Here is a 19,000-nt window from a genome sequence, read left to right on the forward strand (position 1 = left end):
GAATAACAAAGAAAATAAAACTTCCCCCTTGATAGAGCAAAAGGAAAAACCAATAGCTACAATGCTAAAGATGGGAAGGTTATAAGCAAAAATTCTCTTTCTGGAATGCTAACAAATGAAGAGGGCTTGGAGATCATCTAGGCTATGTATTTATAGAGATGAGCATACTGTGGTCCACTGGGTAAAGTGATTTGTACAAGATTGTACAAGCTGTCCCCCCCAAAAAATCTTATTATCATTTTAAGACTTTAAAGCTTAAAAACATATCAAAATTCCACTAAGATTTTCTGAGACACTTTGTAGAGATAGTAGCTGACTGTGCTAGTCCATCATGTCAACAACCACATGTCATCTAAATCTTGTGTTTCACTTACCACCCAGAACAGTACATATTTTCTACACAGTGGGTGTTTAATAAAGGTATGTTGTACTGAACTAAAATCAAGACATGAACCCAGGTCTTCTAACTCTCACTGCTCTAAAATAAAAGGCCCTCTTTCTAGAAACTCTTCAAATCATAAATATTCCAATGAGTGGGTAAGAAGAAGAGACTAAACATTTTTATATCCTTTCATGATTTCTCTATTTCTCTTGAGGGCGTGCCCTTCCAGGCACCAAAGTTCACAATCTCAGAGGCATCTTTGACTCTTCACTTATATTCACCACCCATACAGAATCAGTTGCCAAAGCTTTTTTGATTCTACCTCTAAGACATCTCTTGAATCTGCAGCCTTCTCTCTGCTCCTGTGGCTTGATCGTCCTGACACTAATAAGCGTTTCTATATAGTCTGCTAGGTGATAGGTGCTATGCTAAGAGCTTTACAAACATGATCTCATTTGATACTTACAATACTTCTACCTGTGAAGCAAGTGCTGTTATTATACAGATTTTAGAGTCGAAGAAATTGAAACAAAATATGTTAATTGACTTGCCTGGGATTATACTATTAATAAGTATCTGAGACTAGATTTGAACTCAGGTCTTACTGATTATGGGCCCAGTGCTCTATCTTACTGAACACTGCAAAGTAATCATGCTGCCTTCAGATGTTTATGCTTCTCTTTGTTGTTTCTTTTTCAAAACACTTAGCTCCCACCTTAGAATAAATATTGTGTATTAGTACCTTCCACCTTAGAATAAATACTGCATATTAGTTCCAAGACAAAGGAGCAGTAAGGACTAGGCAATAGGGTTTAAGTGACTTGCCCAGAATCACAAAGTTTGGAAGTGTATGAAGCCAGATTTTAACCAAGGTCCTCCCATCTCTTGGGCTGATTCAATCCACTGAACCACCTCACCGCCCCCATGCTTCTCTTTAGAAAAAATAGCAGATTTCTATACAGATAACTATAACAACAGAAGGATAGGTGGATGGCCAGAAAGGACTTGTCAAGAGGAAGATTGCTATTATTGTTGGCTTTCTTAATAATTGCTAAGTATTTGCCATGAGCTAATAACTCATAGAGAATCAATCAATAAATATTTATTGAGTACCCACTATGAGTCAGGCTCTGTGCTAAGCACTAGGGATACAAAAAAGAGGCAAAAGACAATTCCTGTCCTCAATGAGCTTAATCTAATGGAAGAGACATCATACAAACCAATATATATGAAGAAAGCTATATATAGGATAAATGGGAAATAATCAACAGAGAGAAGACAATGGAACTAAGAATAGTTAAGGGGGTCAGCTAGGTGGCTGAGTGAATTGAGAGGCAGGCATAGAGATGGGAGGCCTTGTATTCAAATCTTTCCTCAGATACTTCCTAGCTAGGTGACCCTAGATAAGTCACTTGACCCCCATTTCCTAGTCCTTACTCTTCTACCTTGGAAGGCAGATTCTAAGATTCTAAGATGGAAAGTAAGGGGAAGACGGAAGGGAGGAAAGATGAGGAGCATGAGGAAGAGGATAGGAGAAGGAGCATGAGAAAGAGGATAGGAGGAAGAGAAGGAGGAAAGGAGGATGAGGAAAGAAGGAGGAGAAAGAGAGTTAAGGAAGGCTTCCTTTGGTAGGTGAGATTTTAGTTGGGACTTAAAGGAAGTCAGAGAGGTCAGCTGTTGGAGTAGAGGAAGTAGAATATCCCATGCATGGAGGACAGTCAGAGAAAATGGCAGAAGTGAAGAGAAGAGTTGGAATGTCCTGTTTGTTGGAACATACAAGAAGCCAGTGCCACTGTATTGAAGAGCCCATGATGAAAAGTAACATGTAGAATATTGGAAAGACATAGAGAGGACTGGATTAAAAAGGACTTTGAATGCCAGAGTATTTTATATTGATCTTAGAGGCAATAGGAAGCCACTGGAATTTGTTGAGTAGGAAGCAACATGATCCAATCTGCATTAGGAAAATTGCTTTAGTGGATGAATGGAGGATGGATTGGAATTAGGAGAGATTTGAGGTAGATAGACCTACCAGCAGGCTATTGTATTAATATACTAATGAAGTAATAAGGGCCTGGACTAGAGTGGTGATACTGTCAGAGGAGGGAAGGGAGAATATTTAAGAGATGTTACATTTGTAAATCTGATAGGTCATGGGGCAGCAAGGTGGCTTTGTGAAAGCCAGACCCAGAGATAGTAGGTCCTGGGTTCAAATTTGGCATCAGATATTTCCTAGCTGTGTGACCCTGGGCAAGTCATTTAACCCCATTTGTCTAGCCCTTACCACTCTTCTGCCTTGGAATGGATACTTAGTATTGATTCTAAGGTAAAAAGGTAAGCATTTTTTTTTAATTGACAGGCTTTGGCAACAGATTAGATAGTGGTGGTAAGAGTCAATGAAGAATCCAAGATGAGTTACAAATTGCAAGCCTGAGAGACTGGGATGATGGTGTTGAGAATCTGAGGCAGGGTAGATAGATTTGAGAATCATCAACACAGAGATGGTAATTAAATCTGTGGGAGTTGATGATATCACTAAGTGAAACAATATAGAATGAAAAGATCTGAAGATGCAGAACAGAACCCTGAGGGGTACCTATAGTTAGAGTGCAAAATAAGAAGAAGAACCAGGGAAGGAGACAGGGAAAAAGTTGTCTGAGACATAGGAGGAGAACCAAGAGAAAGTGATGTCCCAAAAAAACCTAAGGAGAAGAGAGAATCAAGGAGAAGAGAGTGATGAAATGTGAAAGGTTTCAAAGAGGTCCAAGAGAATGACGATTAAGAAAAGGGCCATTGAATTTGGTAACTAAGAGAGCATTAGTATCTTTGGAGAGCAGTTTCAGTGGACTGATATGGTTGGAAGCCACATTGTAAGAGGTTAAAAAGGGAGTAAGAGGAAGAAAAAGTAGAGACTCCAATGATAGACAGCCTTTTTGAGGAGTTTAGCTACAAAGGGCAGAAGAGTTGTAGAATGATGGTCAGTGGGGATGGAAGGACCAAGTGAAGAGCTTTTGTTCAGTATAGAGGAGTCATAGGCATGTTTGCAGTTGGTAGAAAATGAGCCAGTAGACAGGTAAAGATAGAAAATATGTGAAAGTGAGAATGACCGAGGAAGCAATCTATTGACAGTGACAGGATAGAATGGGATCAGTTGAACAAGTAGAGGAGTTGCACTTGGTAAGGAGTAAGACTACTTCATCATGTGAGATGGGGTGAAGGAAGAAAAAATAACAGATGGCATCAGAATAGTAGGAAATAAGGAAGATAGAAGAAGGAGTTCACAGCAAATGGCCTCAATTTTTTTCGTTTAAAATATGAAGCAAAGTTCTCAGCTGAGAAAGTATGAGAGAGAGATATTGAGGAGAAATGAAAAGGTTTCAAAGAGCTGCTGTGGAGCAAGAGATGGTGAGTTGATAAGGGATGTATAGTAATAATATATAGGAAAATAAGATACGAGGTCATTCCAAATGAGGATATGAGGTAAGATATGAGGTCATTTCAAAGGACCATTTGTCAGTAGGACAAAGTTTTGTTTGAAATTTTATTCCCCACTAGATTGTGGTCAGGATAAAATGAGATAATACTCATGAAATTAAAATCAAAATAACTTATCAAATCAAAATTATAAAATAAAAAATCTATATAAATGCTATTATTATCTACCCCAAAATTTCCTTCTTACCAACAGTATACAGAAGTGAAAAAATCTCACTGACTTAACTAAGAATCAAATCCACCAGAATGGCTTCCTTTGTAATATGTCCTCTCACCTAATTAGCTAATTAGTGATACCATCTCAAGCAATTTACAAACAAAAGTGACCCAGCATTGCCTATGAAGTATGAATCTAACATTTTAAGGCAGTGATATCAACTAAGTGACATCTTTCCTCTTCTACTTCCATGAAATACAGTTGTCATATTTTGGCCCATGTCACTTTCAGCAAGATTGGTAAATGTTTAACAACTGACTCTCCAGGGGAAAAATTCATGAATTATATATTTAAGCTTAATCTGCATTATTAACATTTTATCCATTACTTTTTTAAGTCTAGAAAATCAACCAAACACATAAAGTAAGTCCTGATTTGTATCATTTGCCAATTTTCTTGGTGTAAAGACTCACACTGAAAATTAACAATTGGCTCTCTTGAGCCTGGTCAAACTGGTGTCAGCACAACATAGGCTTAAAGGCTCAGGAAACCCTTCCCTGACAACAGTTTAGTGACAGAAGCAATGAAAGTATTATTATTTCCATTTTACAGATAAGGAACCTGAGACACAAAGATGTCAAGGGATTTGCAAGGTCATGTATCTAATTTGTATATGTTGGAGCTAAAAGTTCAAGGCTCTTTCTATTATACTACTTCTTTCCTGTCTCTGGGTAGTTCTATATTTTGAGGTACATGAAACAGGTCATCGGTTCATGATCCATTTCTGAGTTTGAGGCTCATGTCCTTTCTATCACAACCTTAACAGGCAAAGACTAAAATTCTTTTTATTTAGCCAGGTTTATTATGGAATTTTAGAATAATAGGGTTGGAAGAGGCCATGTGAACTATCTTCCTTTCCTTCAGTTAAAGTGATTTCCTTGCTAATGACTACTATTTTATACTTCACAAAGCATTCCCTCTCAACAGCCAGGTTAGGAGGATCAATCATAAGTTTTTTAGGAACCTATTCTATTCCAGGCACTGTCCTAAGTACTAAGGATACAAATATAGGCAAAAAAACAAAAACAAAAACAAAATCTAGACCATATTCTTAAGGAGATCACAGTCTACTTGGGGGGACAACATAAAAACAACTATGTTGTATATAAAGCCTATACCTATAACCATGTATAAACAAGTTACAGGCAGGATAAAATGGAAATAATCAACAGAGATATTAGTCCCCCTCTACAAGCATTCTAAGATCCAATGACACTGGCCTTCTTGCTTCTTCTTCACAAAATGTTCTGTCATCTGAATCCATGCATTTTCATTGGCTGTCCTCCATGGAATTCTTTCTTTAACTCCAGGTCCTGAATTTTCTGGATTCCTATAAGTCTCAGTGACAATCCAATCTTCTACAACAAATCTTTCCCAATACTCCTTAATGTTAGGGTTGTTGTGAATCATTGGCATATTAGGACAGATAAGATCACAAAGAAAAATAATATAGAGGAAAAAGAGAAGAAAGCCAGAACAAAACCTCAGAATAGTAAAGGACATTGAGAAGGAGTGGTCAAACAGGTGGGAAAATCAGGAGAGAATAGTGCCACAGAAAACTAAAAAGAGTATCAAGGAGATGAGAGTAATCAACAGAGCCAAAGGATGCCAAAATAGTGAAAGTATGAAAGTTTATTATTATTTACTCACTCCCCTCTACTGTTGAGGAAACTGAGATTCAAAGAAGAGAAGTCATTTCCCTAAAACATAGAAAAGGACAGAATCAAGACTTGTACCCAGGTTTTCTTTCTTCAAATCAAATCAAAATTTATTTCCTCTACACTGCTATGGTAAGGATGCCACCAAGATTCTCCAGCTTCACCTAGTAGTGCCCATTTTCAGCATTTCATAATTCATCACTTTATCCTTGGGGGGAGAGATAATTGTTGTTCAGTTGCTTTTCAATTGTGTCCAATTTATCATGATTCCATTTGGGGTTTTCTTCAGAGTGGAGTAGTTTGCCATTTCCTTCTCCAACTCAACATTTTACAGATAAGAAAACTGAGACAAAGAGAATTAAGTGATTTGCCTAGGGTTACAGAGCTATTAAATGCCTGAGGTTAAATTAGAACTCAGAAAGGTGAGTCTTTCTGATTATAGTTCCAATAATCTACCCACTGTTCCCACTTAACTGGGGGAGGGATGATAGAAACTGATTATATGGCCAAGGATTCCATTCTACTTATGGCCATTTCAGAATTATTAAAAGCCAAATTTGATAACTGTGAGGCAACATACATAACTTTCTTCTCCCAAAAGAAATCAGTTCCCATCCTGTTTGGTTTCTCTTTTGCATTTTCTCTTCCTCTAAGTGTACTAAGCAACTGAAGATAGAAGGGGAAAAAAACAACTTTGACTTCCCCAAAACAGTCAAATAACTGTTCCCTCCCCAGATGTCCTCATTCCTTCAGACACCTTCCCCAATTTTCTCAGAAGATAAGGTGCTTCTTTAGGTTTGTCTGGAGTCTTACAAATTATAAACAAATGTGATGCTATACTATTCTCCACACATACTAAATTCAACCAGAAATGAGTTGACAAATTCACAGAAACATTTCCCTTACATCCACGGGATATTTTCTCACACAGAGAGCAGACATTGTTATGTTTCTAATGAAAACACAACTTCTAATGTGTTACTAATTTGGGTCCCCCAAAATAACTGCCTGGGTTTCTCTTTTCTCATTCACATCTGCCAGCTCTCCTATTTCCCATTTATGGAGTATACAGACAACAGAGGAAAATACAGCCTTGCCTTTTACCTCTTTTTGTTTTCATTTATCACCTTCCAGCAGGTGAAGAAACAGAGTAAATGACTGGGGAAAACATCCCTGCTCAGCTGCCCGAGGCAGATTTGCTTCTTTTTTTCTCCTCCTTGGTTTCCATGTATGTGTTGGTTTTTTGTTTTTTTCCACCAGCTCAGAGTTGGTATCAATTTAGTGAAGCTTCTATCATGAATTTGTATTTCCTAAATTGTGCCCTTTATTAGTCAGAATACAAAAATTCACATTAACAACAATGACTCTGGATAACATTTGATTTGGTCCTTGTGTGAAGGCAGTCATAATTTCTACTGCATTTATACTTGCAATTTCCAAAAACTGGCTACTGGCTGTCAGCAGCTTCATGGAAGAGTTGGTTTTGTTACATCTCTCACAGGCAGGGCACCAAGAATCACAGTTGCTCACCCAGTATCCTTTAGTGAGTCAGCAACAAAGGCAGAAAGAGCCTTGCCTCTTCTGTGTCTAATTCTATTAATCCACTGGATCATGGACCTTTTGTGCTTTTAGTTCCCAAGTGACATGGAACAGTGACCTGGGGTCTTTTTCTCTGTTCTATTCCACTAAAAAGCGTTTCTATAGTATTTTATTCTCAAGTGGTAGTACACAGGAAAGTGGTAAAAATACCCACAAATTCAGCTTATTGTAAATGGCATATTATAGTATTATTTCCCCTGATGACTTATGGTACAACCATTCATTCATTCATTCATTCAAAGTCAACAAATATTTAGTGAGTTTCCAACATATGCAAGACACCATGAGTGGAAAGAAGGGAACATATCAGAAAGATGTTGTGGGGAGCAGAGAAAAAGTTAAAACAACTCCATTTTGACTGCAGCTCCTCTCTCTTGCCCCTGACCCTACTTGCATTACAACCCCTACGCTGTCTGAGGCCTTCATTTCTGCTGTGACAATGAGGAAAACCAAACCTTATCCTGAATATACCTGAGTTGGCTTACAAAGGACTATTATATTAGACAATTAAAATTGCTACAAACAAGAATATTCATAGCTGCACTGTTTGTGGTGGCAAAAATTGGAAAATGAGGGGATGCCCTTTAATTGGGGAATGGCTGAACAAACTGTGGTATCTGTTGGTGATGGAATACTATTGTGCTCAAAGGAATAATAAAGTGGCGGAATTCCATGGAGACTGGAACAACCTCCAGGAATTGATGCAGAGTGAGAGGAGCAGAACCAGGAGAACATTGTACACAGAGACTAATACATTGTGATACAATCGACTCTTCTCTACTACTATCAATGCAATGATACAGAATTATTTGGAGGGACATATGATAAAGAACACTATCCACATCCAGAGGAAGAACTGTGGGAAAAGAAACACAGAAGAAAAACAATTGCTTGATCACATGGGTCTATGAGGCTATGACTGGGAAAGTAGCCTCTAAGCAATCACCCTAGTGCAAACATTAATAATATGAAAATGGATCTTGATCAATGACACATGTCAAACCCAGTGGAATTGTATGTCAAATACAGGAAGGGGGTGTGGCAGGGGAGGGAAAGAATGTGAGTCTTGTAATCATGGAAAAATGTTCTAAGTCATCTAATTAAATAAATTTTTAAAAAATTAAGATGAGAATATTAATTTTAAAAATTGCTACAACCTGGAGTACCAACCAAGGTTTAAATAAATTTGCCAAAATAGCAGCCTCACTTAGTGTATATAAATTTTGGACCCAATAAGTTAGGATCTCAATTTCAATTCTTTGCTGAATGAAATTAGGAAGTCTATAAACTTTAGATGAAATAAAGGATAAACTTTTTTATTTGTTTTACAGCTATATGTCCACTAACTAGTGATTCTCAGATGTTTTACAAATATTGCCTATCTATTTGTTGTTCTCTCTCTCTTCCATTCTAAGAGGATAAACACAAACTAAGAAAGCAACAAGACTAAAAATTCTCAATCTAAGGCCATAGGAGACACTGATGTTTCCACTCCTACATAGACCTGATGAATTTCCCAAGATACTGTCCATTACCACAGTCATCTCCAGATGGAATTCCATAGATAGTGGAGAGGAAAATGTCAAAAGTCCCCATTGACATGTGCAGTATTTATCTTTAAAGTCCTAGATGTCCTTCCTCTGGATGAAGGAGCTAAGATGTAATCTTGCCATTGCAGGTGTCCTGGAAATCACCCCAGATGACCCCCGGTGGATCGGTGCCTGGTGGGTAGGCTTCCTGCTCTGCGGTGCCTTACTCTTCTTCTCTTCCCTCTTGATGTTTGGGTTTCCACAGTCCCTGTCCCCACACCCAGATCCCACAGTGGAGAGTGAGCAAGCCATGCTCCCTGAAAGAGACTACGAAAGACCAAAGCCCAGCAATGGGGTCCTGAGGTACCCACTTGAGGCAGAAAACAGCACTTCCTGTTTTCAACAGCTAAGAGGTAATGAATTTTTCTAGCTCCTCATGATGTTCTAACTTTCTGAAGGTGAACAGTTAAATTCACCACCATGTTCTGATGTAAGTTTAAAAAAGAGAAGTTGGTTCTGTTATGATTTCCCTCTCTGGACAGCTCTGCAAACTTTGTACTGGTTGAATCAGTTTGTAGAATCAATGGTACTACACTAGGTACAATATAAGAAGCTGTGGCAGCTTTTTCAGATCACTACAAAATTAGATCTATGCAGGAAATTGGATATATATATGTATATTTCACTTTGCAGGATGGATCTCTAGGATTCCCGTAAATCTATATCTAAAGTGAATTCATATAGATGAAATTAGTTTTCCTGTTGATTTGCATTTAACACTAAAGAGCTCTGTTCCTCTGACGAAGGCATTTGGCCTCATTATAAAGTCATATTTAAGAAGTTAATAAATCTTTTAAGCACATTTAAGTGAAAAATGATAAAGTTTCTGGTAAAATGTCAGTAATTGAAATTCATCTGCAAACATTTGATGAAAAACACTCAGGGTTGTTTTGGTATTTGATGTAATAATTTTTAAAAGCTTGAAAAAAAGTGAAAACTTAACAGACCAGAAGATATTGAACTCAAAAACCCCTTGACCTCCATAAAATTCTATTCTTGATATCATATCATACAGTCAGTGGTCCTTGATTTCTCAGTTATTGTGTACTGGCAATTTCTAGCAATAGCTCACTTTTAGAAATTCATCATCCTGGATCCATGGAGACTGGAACAACCTCCAGGAAGTGATACAGAGCGAGAGGAGCAGAACCAGGAGAACATTGTACACAGAGACTAATACACTGTGGTATAATCGAATGTAATGGACTTTTCCATTAGTGGTGGTGTAATGTCCCTGAACAATTTGCAGGGATCTAGGAGAAAAAAACACCATTCATAAGCAGAGGATAAACTGTGGGAGTAGAAACACCGAGGAAAAGCAACTGCCTGAATACAGCGGTTGAGGGGACATGACAGAGGAGAGACTCTAAATGAACACTCTAATGCAAATATTATCAACATAGCAATGGGTTCAAATCAATAAAGCATGTAATGCCCAGTGGATTTATGCATCGGCTATGGGGGGTGGGGGAAGGAAAAGAAAATGATCTATGTCTTTAATGAATAATGCTTGGAAATGATCAAACAAAATATAAACAAAAAAACAAAAAAACAAAAAAAAAAACAAAAAAAGAAATTCATCATCCTGGAAAACAGGTCCAAAGTTGGGATAGCATTTTGAAATGAAGGGATAATGAAATAAATTATGACTCAGGCTGTTAGAGAATTTAGGCAAAGAAATCTCAAATAAATTTATAATCTTCAACTATGGGAAATTAAATCTATTCCTGATCTTAAAATTATGTGATAGTAAATGTCTGTGTACCTATAGTCTGTATACTGAAGTATACCTGTATATGTAGTAATTAATATAACTTCCTAGGAAGAACTAATTTAATTAATGAATTTTTACATTCAAATGCCTCCATTACAGGGCTCTACTGTACAAGTTCAGAGTAGTCCTACAAATTAACAGTATGTCTTTATATAACAGAAAGGATGCCAAGTGGGCTAGTCTGAGTGGTTTTTTCTGTGGATGGGCACTCCACTTGGACCATGACTTAGATCCAGAATTAAATAGGAGTTACATTTGAAAAAGAATACAGGAATAATTTCAGAAGAATAACTTGGTATCTTGTGTTGAATGTCCTATAAAATCATATATAATGAGTCTAACCCATTATTTTTCTTCCTAAACCCTCCTCTCTTTTCCACCTTAATCATTACTGTCCATAGTGCCATAATTTCCTCTTTCCAGGCATCCAGATTTGCAAATTTGATGTTATACTTGAATCTTCATTACTGACTCTTCATATTCCATCTGTTGCCAAATCTTGTTTCTGTATTTTTATAAATGTGGATTGTGGATAAAATTGTTGGTCACAGAACAAGCCAAAACCAGACATAAACCAAAACCAAAAATTTAGGAACCAATGAGGTTTTGTTGAATTTGCCAGCAAGGGAGCCCCACCAGCCTGGGCAGAGACCCTCTGAAGGAATAAAGAGACAACACTGAGGTTTAAATTCAGGCAGGAGGTGCACTGGATATGGTGTACATTAGGACTAGATAGAGCTTGTTCCTGGGAGCTTGTAGGGGAGAAATGGGGGATGTGGGAGCCTTTTACTGGACAGGGCTCTTTGCTGGGGCTATTAACAGGAAAGACTTTTCTTCAGATTACCTCTCTCTTGTAACTCACTATGAGTGCTAGGACTGTCCTTGCTGTTGCAGAGAAGGGAAGATCTCAGACAGCATGGGAGCTATAATGCAAGTAGGGTTAGGAGCAGGATAGAGGAACTACAGTCAAAAGAGAATGGCTTTAGCTTTTTCTCTACTACCCACAATATCTTTCTGATATGTCCCCCTTCTCTCCATTCATCCCCCTAGTTCAGACTCTCAGAACCTTTCTTGGACTATTGCAATGGCCTTCTATTCTTTTCTCTGGTCTCTTTAGTCAGTCAACAAGGATTTATTTACTACATGCCAGACACATATAAAGAAAAGCAAAAACAGTTTCTGCCCTCAAGGGCACAATAAAAATAGGGGGAATCATAAAAATAATTATGTACATATAAGAAAAATACATAATATGTGAAAGGTAGGTAATCTCAGAGGGGATCTTCCCAATATAATTCAAGCTCCCCTCAGTTGACCAAGTAATTTTCCTTAAAAGGACATATCTGGGGGCAGCAAGGTGACTCAGTAGATAGAGATCCATGCCCGGAGTGGGGAAGACCTGGGTCCAAATCTGACTTCAAACACTTCCTAACTGTGTGACCCTGGGCAAGTCACTTAATCCCAATTACTTAGTCCTTACTGCTCTTCTGCCTTGGAACCCATACTTGTATCAATTCTAAAATAGAAGGTAAGGGATTTTTATTATTATTAATAAAAGAATTTATTTACAACTGTCTCATCTCCCCCCTCCCCTCCTCACATCACATCAGGAGATAGGTATGTACATATAAATTATGTCTTTCAGGTTTCCATTTTTCAGTTAATTCTCTGGGGGTAACATTTACAATTTATTCTAGAAAGTAAGGGTTTAAAAAAATACAGGGCTAATCGTGTCACACACTCTACCCTCCTTCTCCAGTTCAATAATTTCCAGAAGCACCCTATTGCCTTCAGGATCAAGTATAAATTCTTCCATTGACTTTTAAAGCCTTTCCTATAGAGCTCATTGAAGTCTATAAAGTGCTTTAGGTACATTAACTCATTTGATCCTCACAGCATCCCTATGAGATAGATGCTATTATTATCTCCATTTTACAAAAGGGTAAACTGATTCATAGAGAGGCTAAATAGTTTGTCCAGAGTCACTCAGCAAGTAAGTATATGAGGCAAGATTTGAAATTGGTTCTTGCTGACCCTAAGCCCTGTTCTCTATTCACTGTGGTCACCAACCTGCCTCCCTCCCACCACCACCATCACCACCACCATACACCCTATAGCTATAAAGCCCTACCTGTCATTCATCACCCAAGACACCCTATCTCTTGGATCTTTGCCTTTACTGGGATGCCATCTATGCCTAGAATCTGTCCCTCACCTTTGCCTTTTAGCTTTCCCAGACTCCATCAACTCGGTTCAGATCACCCATTCTACAGAAGATCTTTCTCCATCCCCCTGTTGTTAGAACGGTCCATCCGATGGTGATTACCTTCTACCTATCTTGTATGCATATAGTTATTTACATATTATCTCTCCCATTAGAACTTCCTGAGAACAGGGACAATGTCTTTCCTGGAACCACCAATGGCTGACATATAGTAAGCACTTAATTATTGTGCATTGATTGATTGACTAAAGAATTAGTGTTACAGGTGAAGGTAGAGGAAATGGAAACATATGTGATGGGCCTTAGAAGTTTGTGGCATATTCCAAAAGTGACTTTTTAAATGAAAAATGGCATAATAATTGTTGTTGAAAGATCTATTGCTAAGAAGTGAGGTGAACCACCAATGTAGTAAAGGTGAGAAATAACAGATGGTTTGTCCAAATATTGTAGTACTATAATGGGAAATGCTAAAGTAACCTTTGGCACATCTTCTATTTGGGATGTTTTAGAGAGTTATGAACAACAGGGCAGCTAGCTGATTCAGTGGATAGAGAACCAGGTCTGGAGACAAAGTGTCCTGGCTTCACATTTGGTCTCAGACACTTTCTGTATGACCCTGGGCAAGTTACATTGTCTTGGTACCAATCTCAGTATTAATTCTAAGACAGAGGGTAAGAGGAAGGAAGGAAGGAAGGAAGGAAGGAAGGAAGGAAGGAAGGAAGGAAGGAAGGAAGGAAGGAAGGAAGGAAGGAAGGAAGGAAGGAAGGAAGAAACAAAGGAACGAACGAACAAACAAACAAATGAAGGAACGAACAAACAAACAAATGAAGGAACGAACAAACAAACAAACAAAGGAACGAAGGAAAGAAGGAGGGAGGGAGGAAGGAAGGAAGGAAGGAAGGAAGGAAGGAAGAAACAAAGGAACGAAGGAAGGGGGGAGAGAGGGAGGGAGGGAGGGAGGAAGGAAGGAAGGAAGGAAGGAAGGAAGGAAGGAAGGAAGGAAGGAAGGAAGGAAGGAAGGAAGGAAGGAAGGAAGGAAGGAAGGAAGGAAGGAAGGAAGGAAGGAAGGAAGGAAGGAAGGAAGGGAGGGAGGGAGGGAGGAAGGGAGGAAGGAAGGAAGGAAGGAAGGAAGGAAGGAAGGAAGGAAGGGAGGGAGGAAGGCAGGAAGGAAGGAAGGAAGGAAGGAAGGAAGGAAGGAAGGAAGGAAGGAAGGAAGGAAGGAAGGAAGGAAGGAAGGGAGGGAGGAAGGGAGGAAGGAAGGAAGGAAGGAAGGGAGGGAGGGAGGGAGGGAGGGAGGAAGGAAGGAAAGAAGGAAGGAAGGAAGGAAGGAAGGAAGGAAGGAAGGAAGGAAGGAAGGAAGGAAGGAAGGAAGGAAGGAAGGAAGGAAGGAAGGAAGGAAGGAAGGAAGGAAGGAAGGGAGGGAGGGAGGGAGGAAGGAAGGAAGGAAGGAAGGAAGGAAGGAAGGAAGGAGGAGAGAGGGAGGAAGGAAGGAAGGAAGGAAGGAACGAACAAACGAACGAACGAACAAAGGAACGAAGGAAGGAAAGGAAGGAAGGAACGGAGGAATGAAGGAAGGAAGGAAGGAAGGAAGGAAGGAAGGAAGGAAGGAAGGAAGGAAGGAAGGAAGGAAGGAAGGAAGGAAGGAAGGAAGAGAGGGAGGGAGGGAGGAAGGGGGAGAGAGGGAGGAAGGAAGGAAGGAACGAACGAACGAACGAATGAACGAACGAAGGAACGAAGGAAGGAAAGGAAGGACGGAACGGAGGAACGAAGGAACGAAGGAAGGAAAGAAGGAAGGAAAGGAAGGAAGGAAGGAAGGAAGGAAGGAAGGAAGGAAGGAAGGAAGGAAGGAGGAGAGAGGGAGGAAGGAAGGAAGGAAGGAACGAACGAACGAACGAACGAACAAAGGAACGAAGGAAGGAAAGGAAGGAAGGAACGGAGGAACGAAGGAACGAAGGAAGGAAGGAAGGAAGGAAGGAAGGAAGGAAGGAAGGAAGGAAGGAAGGAAGGAAGGAAGGAAGGAAGGAAGGGGGAGAGAGGGAGGAAGGAAGGAACGAATGAACGAACGAACGAATGAACGAACGAAGGAACGAAGGAAGGAAAGGAAGGAAGGAACGGAGGAACGAAGGAACGAAGGAAGGAAAGAAGGAAGGAAAGGAAGGAAGGAAGGAAGGAAGGAAGGAAGGAAGGAAGGAAGGAAGGAAGGAAGGAAGGAAGGAAGGAAGGAAGGAAGGAAGGAAGGAAGGAAGGAAGGAAGGAAGGAAGGAAGGAAGGAAGAGAGGGAGGGAGGGAGGAAGGAAGGAAGGAAGCTACAAACAAGAACTAAGGATGAACATTTATGACTGGACTGTGATCATTGCATTAAAGGCAGCTGGATGATAGATAGAGTGTGCTGGATCTCTAATTAGGAAGACTTGAGTTCAAATCTAGCCTCAGATACTTAATAGTTATGTGACTCTGGGTAAATCACTTCACCTCTGTCTCCCTCAGTTTCCCTCTCTATAAAATGAGAATAATAGCACTATTTCACAAGATTGCTTTGCAGATGATATGGGATACTTGTAAAGCATTTTGCTAACCTTAAAGTACTATATTAATCCTATCTATTATTAGCTAATATAATTATTCACCAATGAAAGTTATACTCACGTAGGTGAAATCATAAGTCCACATTAAGTAATGAAGCATCAAAGTTTACCACAAAAGCTGAATCCCATAAGGAAGTATAAACATTATATACCAGCTACTTCTCAGTAAATAAATATGAATATGAGCATATAAAGTTAATAGTTCATTTAATAGTGTTTTGACTCCTGGGAATTTCTGCAGTTTTTTGTTGCCAATACTAGAAAGACAAGAGAACAGCTCAGCTTGAGAGTAGCGTACCAGAGAATTCTAGGATTTTATGTACTTTGTCCCTTGACATTTCTTACAACTTGGCCCCATAAATATCTCTGTCTTAGAAAGAAAGCACACACAAAGCAAATAGGCCCAATTCAAAAAGCTCCAGGCCTGCTTTTTAGTGGAGCCAAGGCAAGATGATGGAATCTGCTGTTCCAGAGGTCCATCTGCTTACCCCTGATGATAGAGCAGCAAGCGTCTAAGCATCAATTTGAGAAAGAAAGAAAGCAGAAATGAAAAAAAGGCTGGTTTCAAGTGGGGGATGTATTACATTCTAGAATACTGATCAAGTTCAATAAAGGGACTGAAATGGTCCTTGCCTGGGTTTTACAACACCCCAGGACAGCTTGATTGTTTATAAGGGGAATCACAAAATTATTAAAATAAAATTCATCTTAATTTGATTTCATCTTGGAAAAAAGTATTTTTGATGTATATAGCACTTGCTAAGTACTGAAAAAAGGGAAAATGTGAGTTTAACTGAATAGAACAAATTGAAACTGCTGTTCTCTAGCCTAGGAAAATGACAAGGGGTTGAGGAAAGGGGGATGATTACAAAACCATACAAATAATGAATGGTTCTTACTACTCCATAAAGGTTGAACATCACCCAAAGGGTTTTTGTTTATATACTCATAGGCTCTACTTCTAATAATTAATACTTCTTAATTTAGAATTAGCCATACCCAAAGGCTATGTATGAGTCCACTAATGAACACAAAGAAAAAATTGAGACTAAAGGAAGGCAATAGGACTCTGGAAATTCCCAGAAGACAAAACACTATTAAATGAACTATTGATTTAATAAACAATTATCATATTGCAAACATATAAAAAGAGAGTCAATATGTATTATTTAGTTTTTGTATGTCATAGAATCAGAGAATCATAATATTATTACTGTAAGGGGCCAGAGAGACCGTCTAATCCAGCCCTTTATTTTACATATGAGGAACTTAATGCACAGAAAAGATTACTGGATCTCATGTGGCTAATATGTGTCTAAGGAAATATTTAACACAGGTCTTCTTTACTCCAAGTTCAGTATTCAATTCATGGAGAACCATTTAGGTATGTATATATTGATGGGGAGGGGGACAGAGAATAAATATGTATATATATTTTTTGGTCCAGGCTTGTGATTTCCCCTGGAGATAACACCCTTTACCAATCCAGATCAATACCTACTTTGCAATTTTCAGTCTTAAGAGAATTGCCTGAAGCAGTGAAAAGTTAACAGACTGACAGAGCCAGACTCACATAACCAATATGTACCAGTGGAACACTTGAACTTCCCAATTTCAAGGTCTTCTTTCTATGCCACCTGGGTGGAGACCAAAAACTATATGCATTATTCATTGGCATTCTTTGACTTTGTTTGAAATGTGTACTCTTAAAAAAGCTTACCACAGCATTTAATTCCATTTCCTAGTAACACAGTCAAGGGTTTTTAATGTGTTAATTGGCCAATGTAGAAAATAGAGAAGTAGCTGATATTACCCTAAAAGTAACAATTTTAATATATCTCAGATATATCTTATTTTTCATCTTTATTTATAAGTTTCATATTATGTTTGGGCTCTAATTCTGGGGTAGGGAAGAGATTGGAAATGAGTATTAGAAAAACAACTTTGCCTTCCTCCTACTACTATGACAAAGAGGGTCTTCAAGAAAGAGAAATCCTTGCTTCATAAAGAGTTGTCCGTTTGTCCAATACTCTTAGATAAAGTCTGTGCTTAAATATTTCATTAGTATGATAGATAGTGAGGACAATGATAGATAAGCAATACTTCTTGCCCTCAAGGAACTATCAGCATAATTTAGCAAGAAAAATATGCATATGTGAATGGTCCTGAGAATAATGACAAAACAAAGTGCTAACAAATGAAATTTCATTAATTGAATACATAATGGGAAAAATCAATGGAATGGATATTCAATCAATCAAAAAAGCATTTAAGCACTTTATCTTGTACAAAATTTTGTTAGAAGCAAAGAAGATACAAATAGAAAAGCAAGACACTAACTACTCTCAAGATCTAGTTTACATTCTAATGAAAACAACACAGACAGGAAGTTTCAGCTCTGACTGGCATTTAGGGAAAATAAGAGGGTTGGAATTGTCATGAGATTTTCCTAGCCTAAGAACCATGGATAATCTGATCTATCATGAGGCCCACAAGACTAGAAGTCAAAAAGTGAGTAATCAGACTGAAAGGAAAAGAGACACCTATAACAAGTATCAGCTTATTAGGGTGCAGATTGGGATAACTTTTTAGGATTACTTAGAGTATACAGCCAGTAAGCTTCATTCTTTGGCAGAAAAGGAAATGAGGACATGTGTAAGCCTTACAGAGATAGGAGTGGCTAAAGGCCAGATTTATTCCTATGAGAAATACGTTTATGGTTTGTCTTATCAGAATTCCCTATTTTAGCAGGAAATCTCTAAGATGGTAGAATAGAATCATTCTTGTGCACAGGATGCTCACCAATAATGATGGGAGTGAAATACCTCACTGTTCTCTTGGGTCTGATGAGAAAATGTTTCTGTAAAACTCTCAGTGTTTAGGTTTATCCATCTCCTCCATATCTTCCTTGTCTGTGGTCCCTTCTAAGTCTAAATTTATCATCTTATGATACTGCAATGGCGAAATCTAGTCTAGAACTCAGATGTCCTGACACCATTCACACTATGATGCAGTTGATTTACTTGGAAGATTCATCCAATAATTAAAGCAGAAAATATATACAAGTGTCACTTCTTGCCTTAAAGGAAATGCTAAAAAGGGGGAGGAAAAGACAACTAGGTGTCACAGTGGATAGAGTGCTGGTCCTGGAGTAAGGAAGATTATTCTCAAGTTCAAATCTGGCCTCAGACACTTACTAGCTGGGTGAATGACCCTGGGCAAGTAATTTAACCTTATTTACCTCATTTTCCTTATCTGTAAAGTGAACTAAAGAAGGAAATGGCAAATCACTCTAGTGTATTAGAAATACCCAAAAAATCCCAAATAGGGTCATGAAGTTAGATATGGCTGAAACAACTGGACAGCAACCAAAAAAATAAAAAAGAGGTATATCTGAATTCTAAACTAGCCCCCTTAGTCTTTCTTAATTATTAACTAAACATCCCTTCAGGAAAGCTTTGTTTCTTAATGGGTCCT

At 38.5% G+C, this 19,000-nt stretch overlaps 1 protein-coding gene across 1 annotated transcript in view; it reads left to right on the top strand.

Annotated features, from left to right (window-relative positions):
- The window catches only part of SLCO3A1 (solute carrier organic anion transporter family member 3A1), a 341,455-nt gene that overhangs the window by 266,987 nt on the left and 55,468 nt on the right, over positions 1 to 19,000 (top strand). The window contains exon 4 of the mRNA XM_001364866.5: positions 9,030 to 9,293. Coding sequence (XP_001364903.1) covers positions 9,030 to 9,293 — 264 coding nt within the window. The remainder of the gene's footprint in view (positions 1 to 9,029; positions 9,294 to 19,000) is intronic.

This window comes from Monodelphis domestica, chromosome 1 (assembly GCF_027887165.1).
Source record: "Monodelphis domestica isolate mMonDom1 chromosome 1, mMonDom1.pri, whole genome shotgun sequence".
NCBI lineage: Eukaryota > Metazoa > Chordata > Mammalia > Didelphimorphia > Didelphidae > Monodelphis > Monodelphis domestica.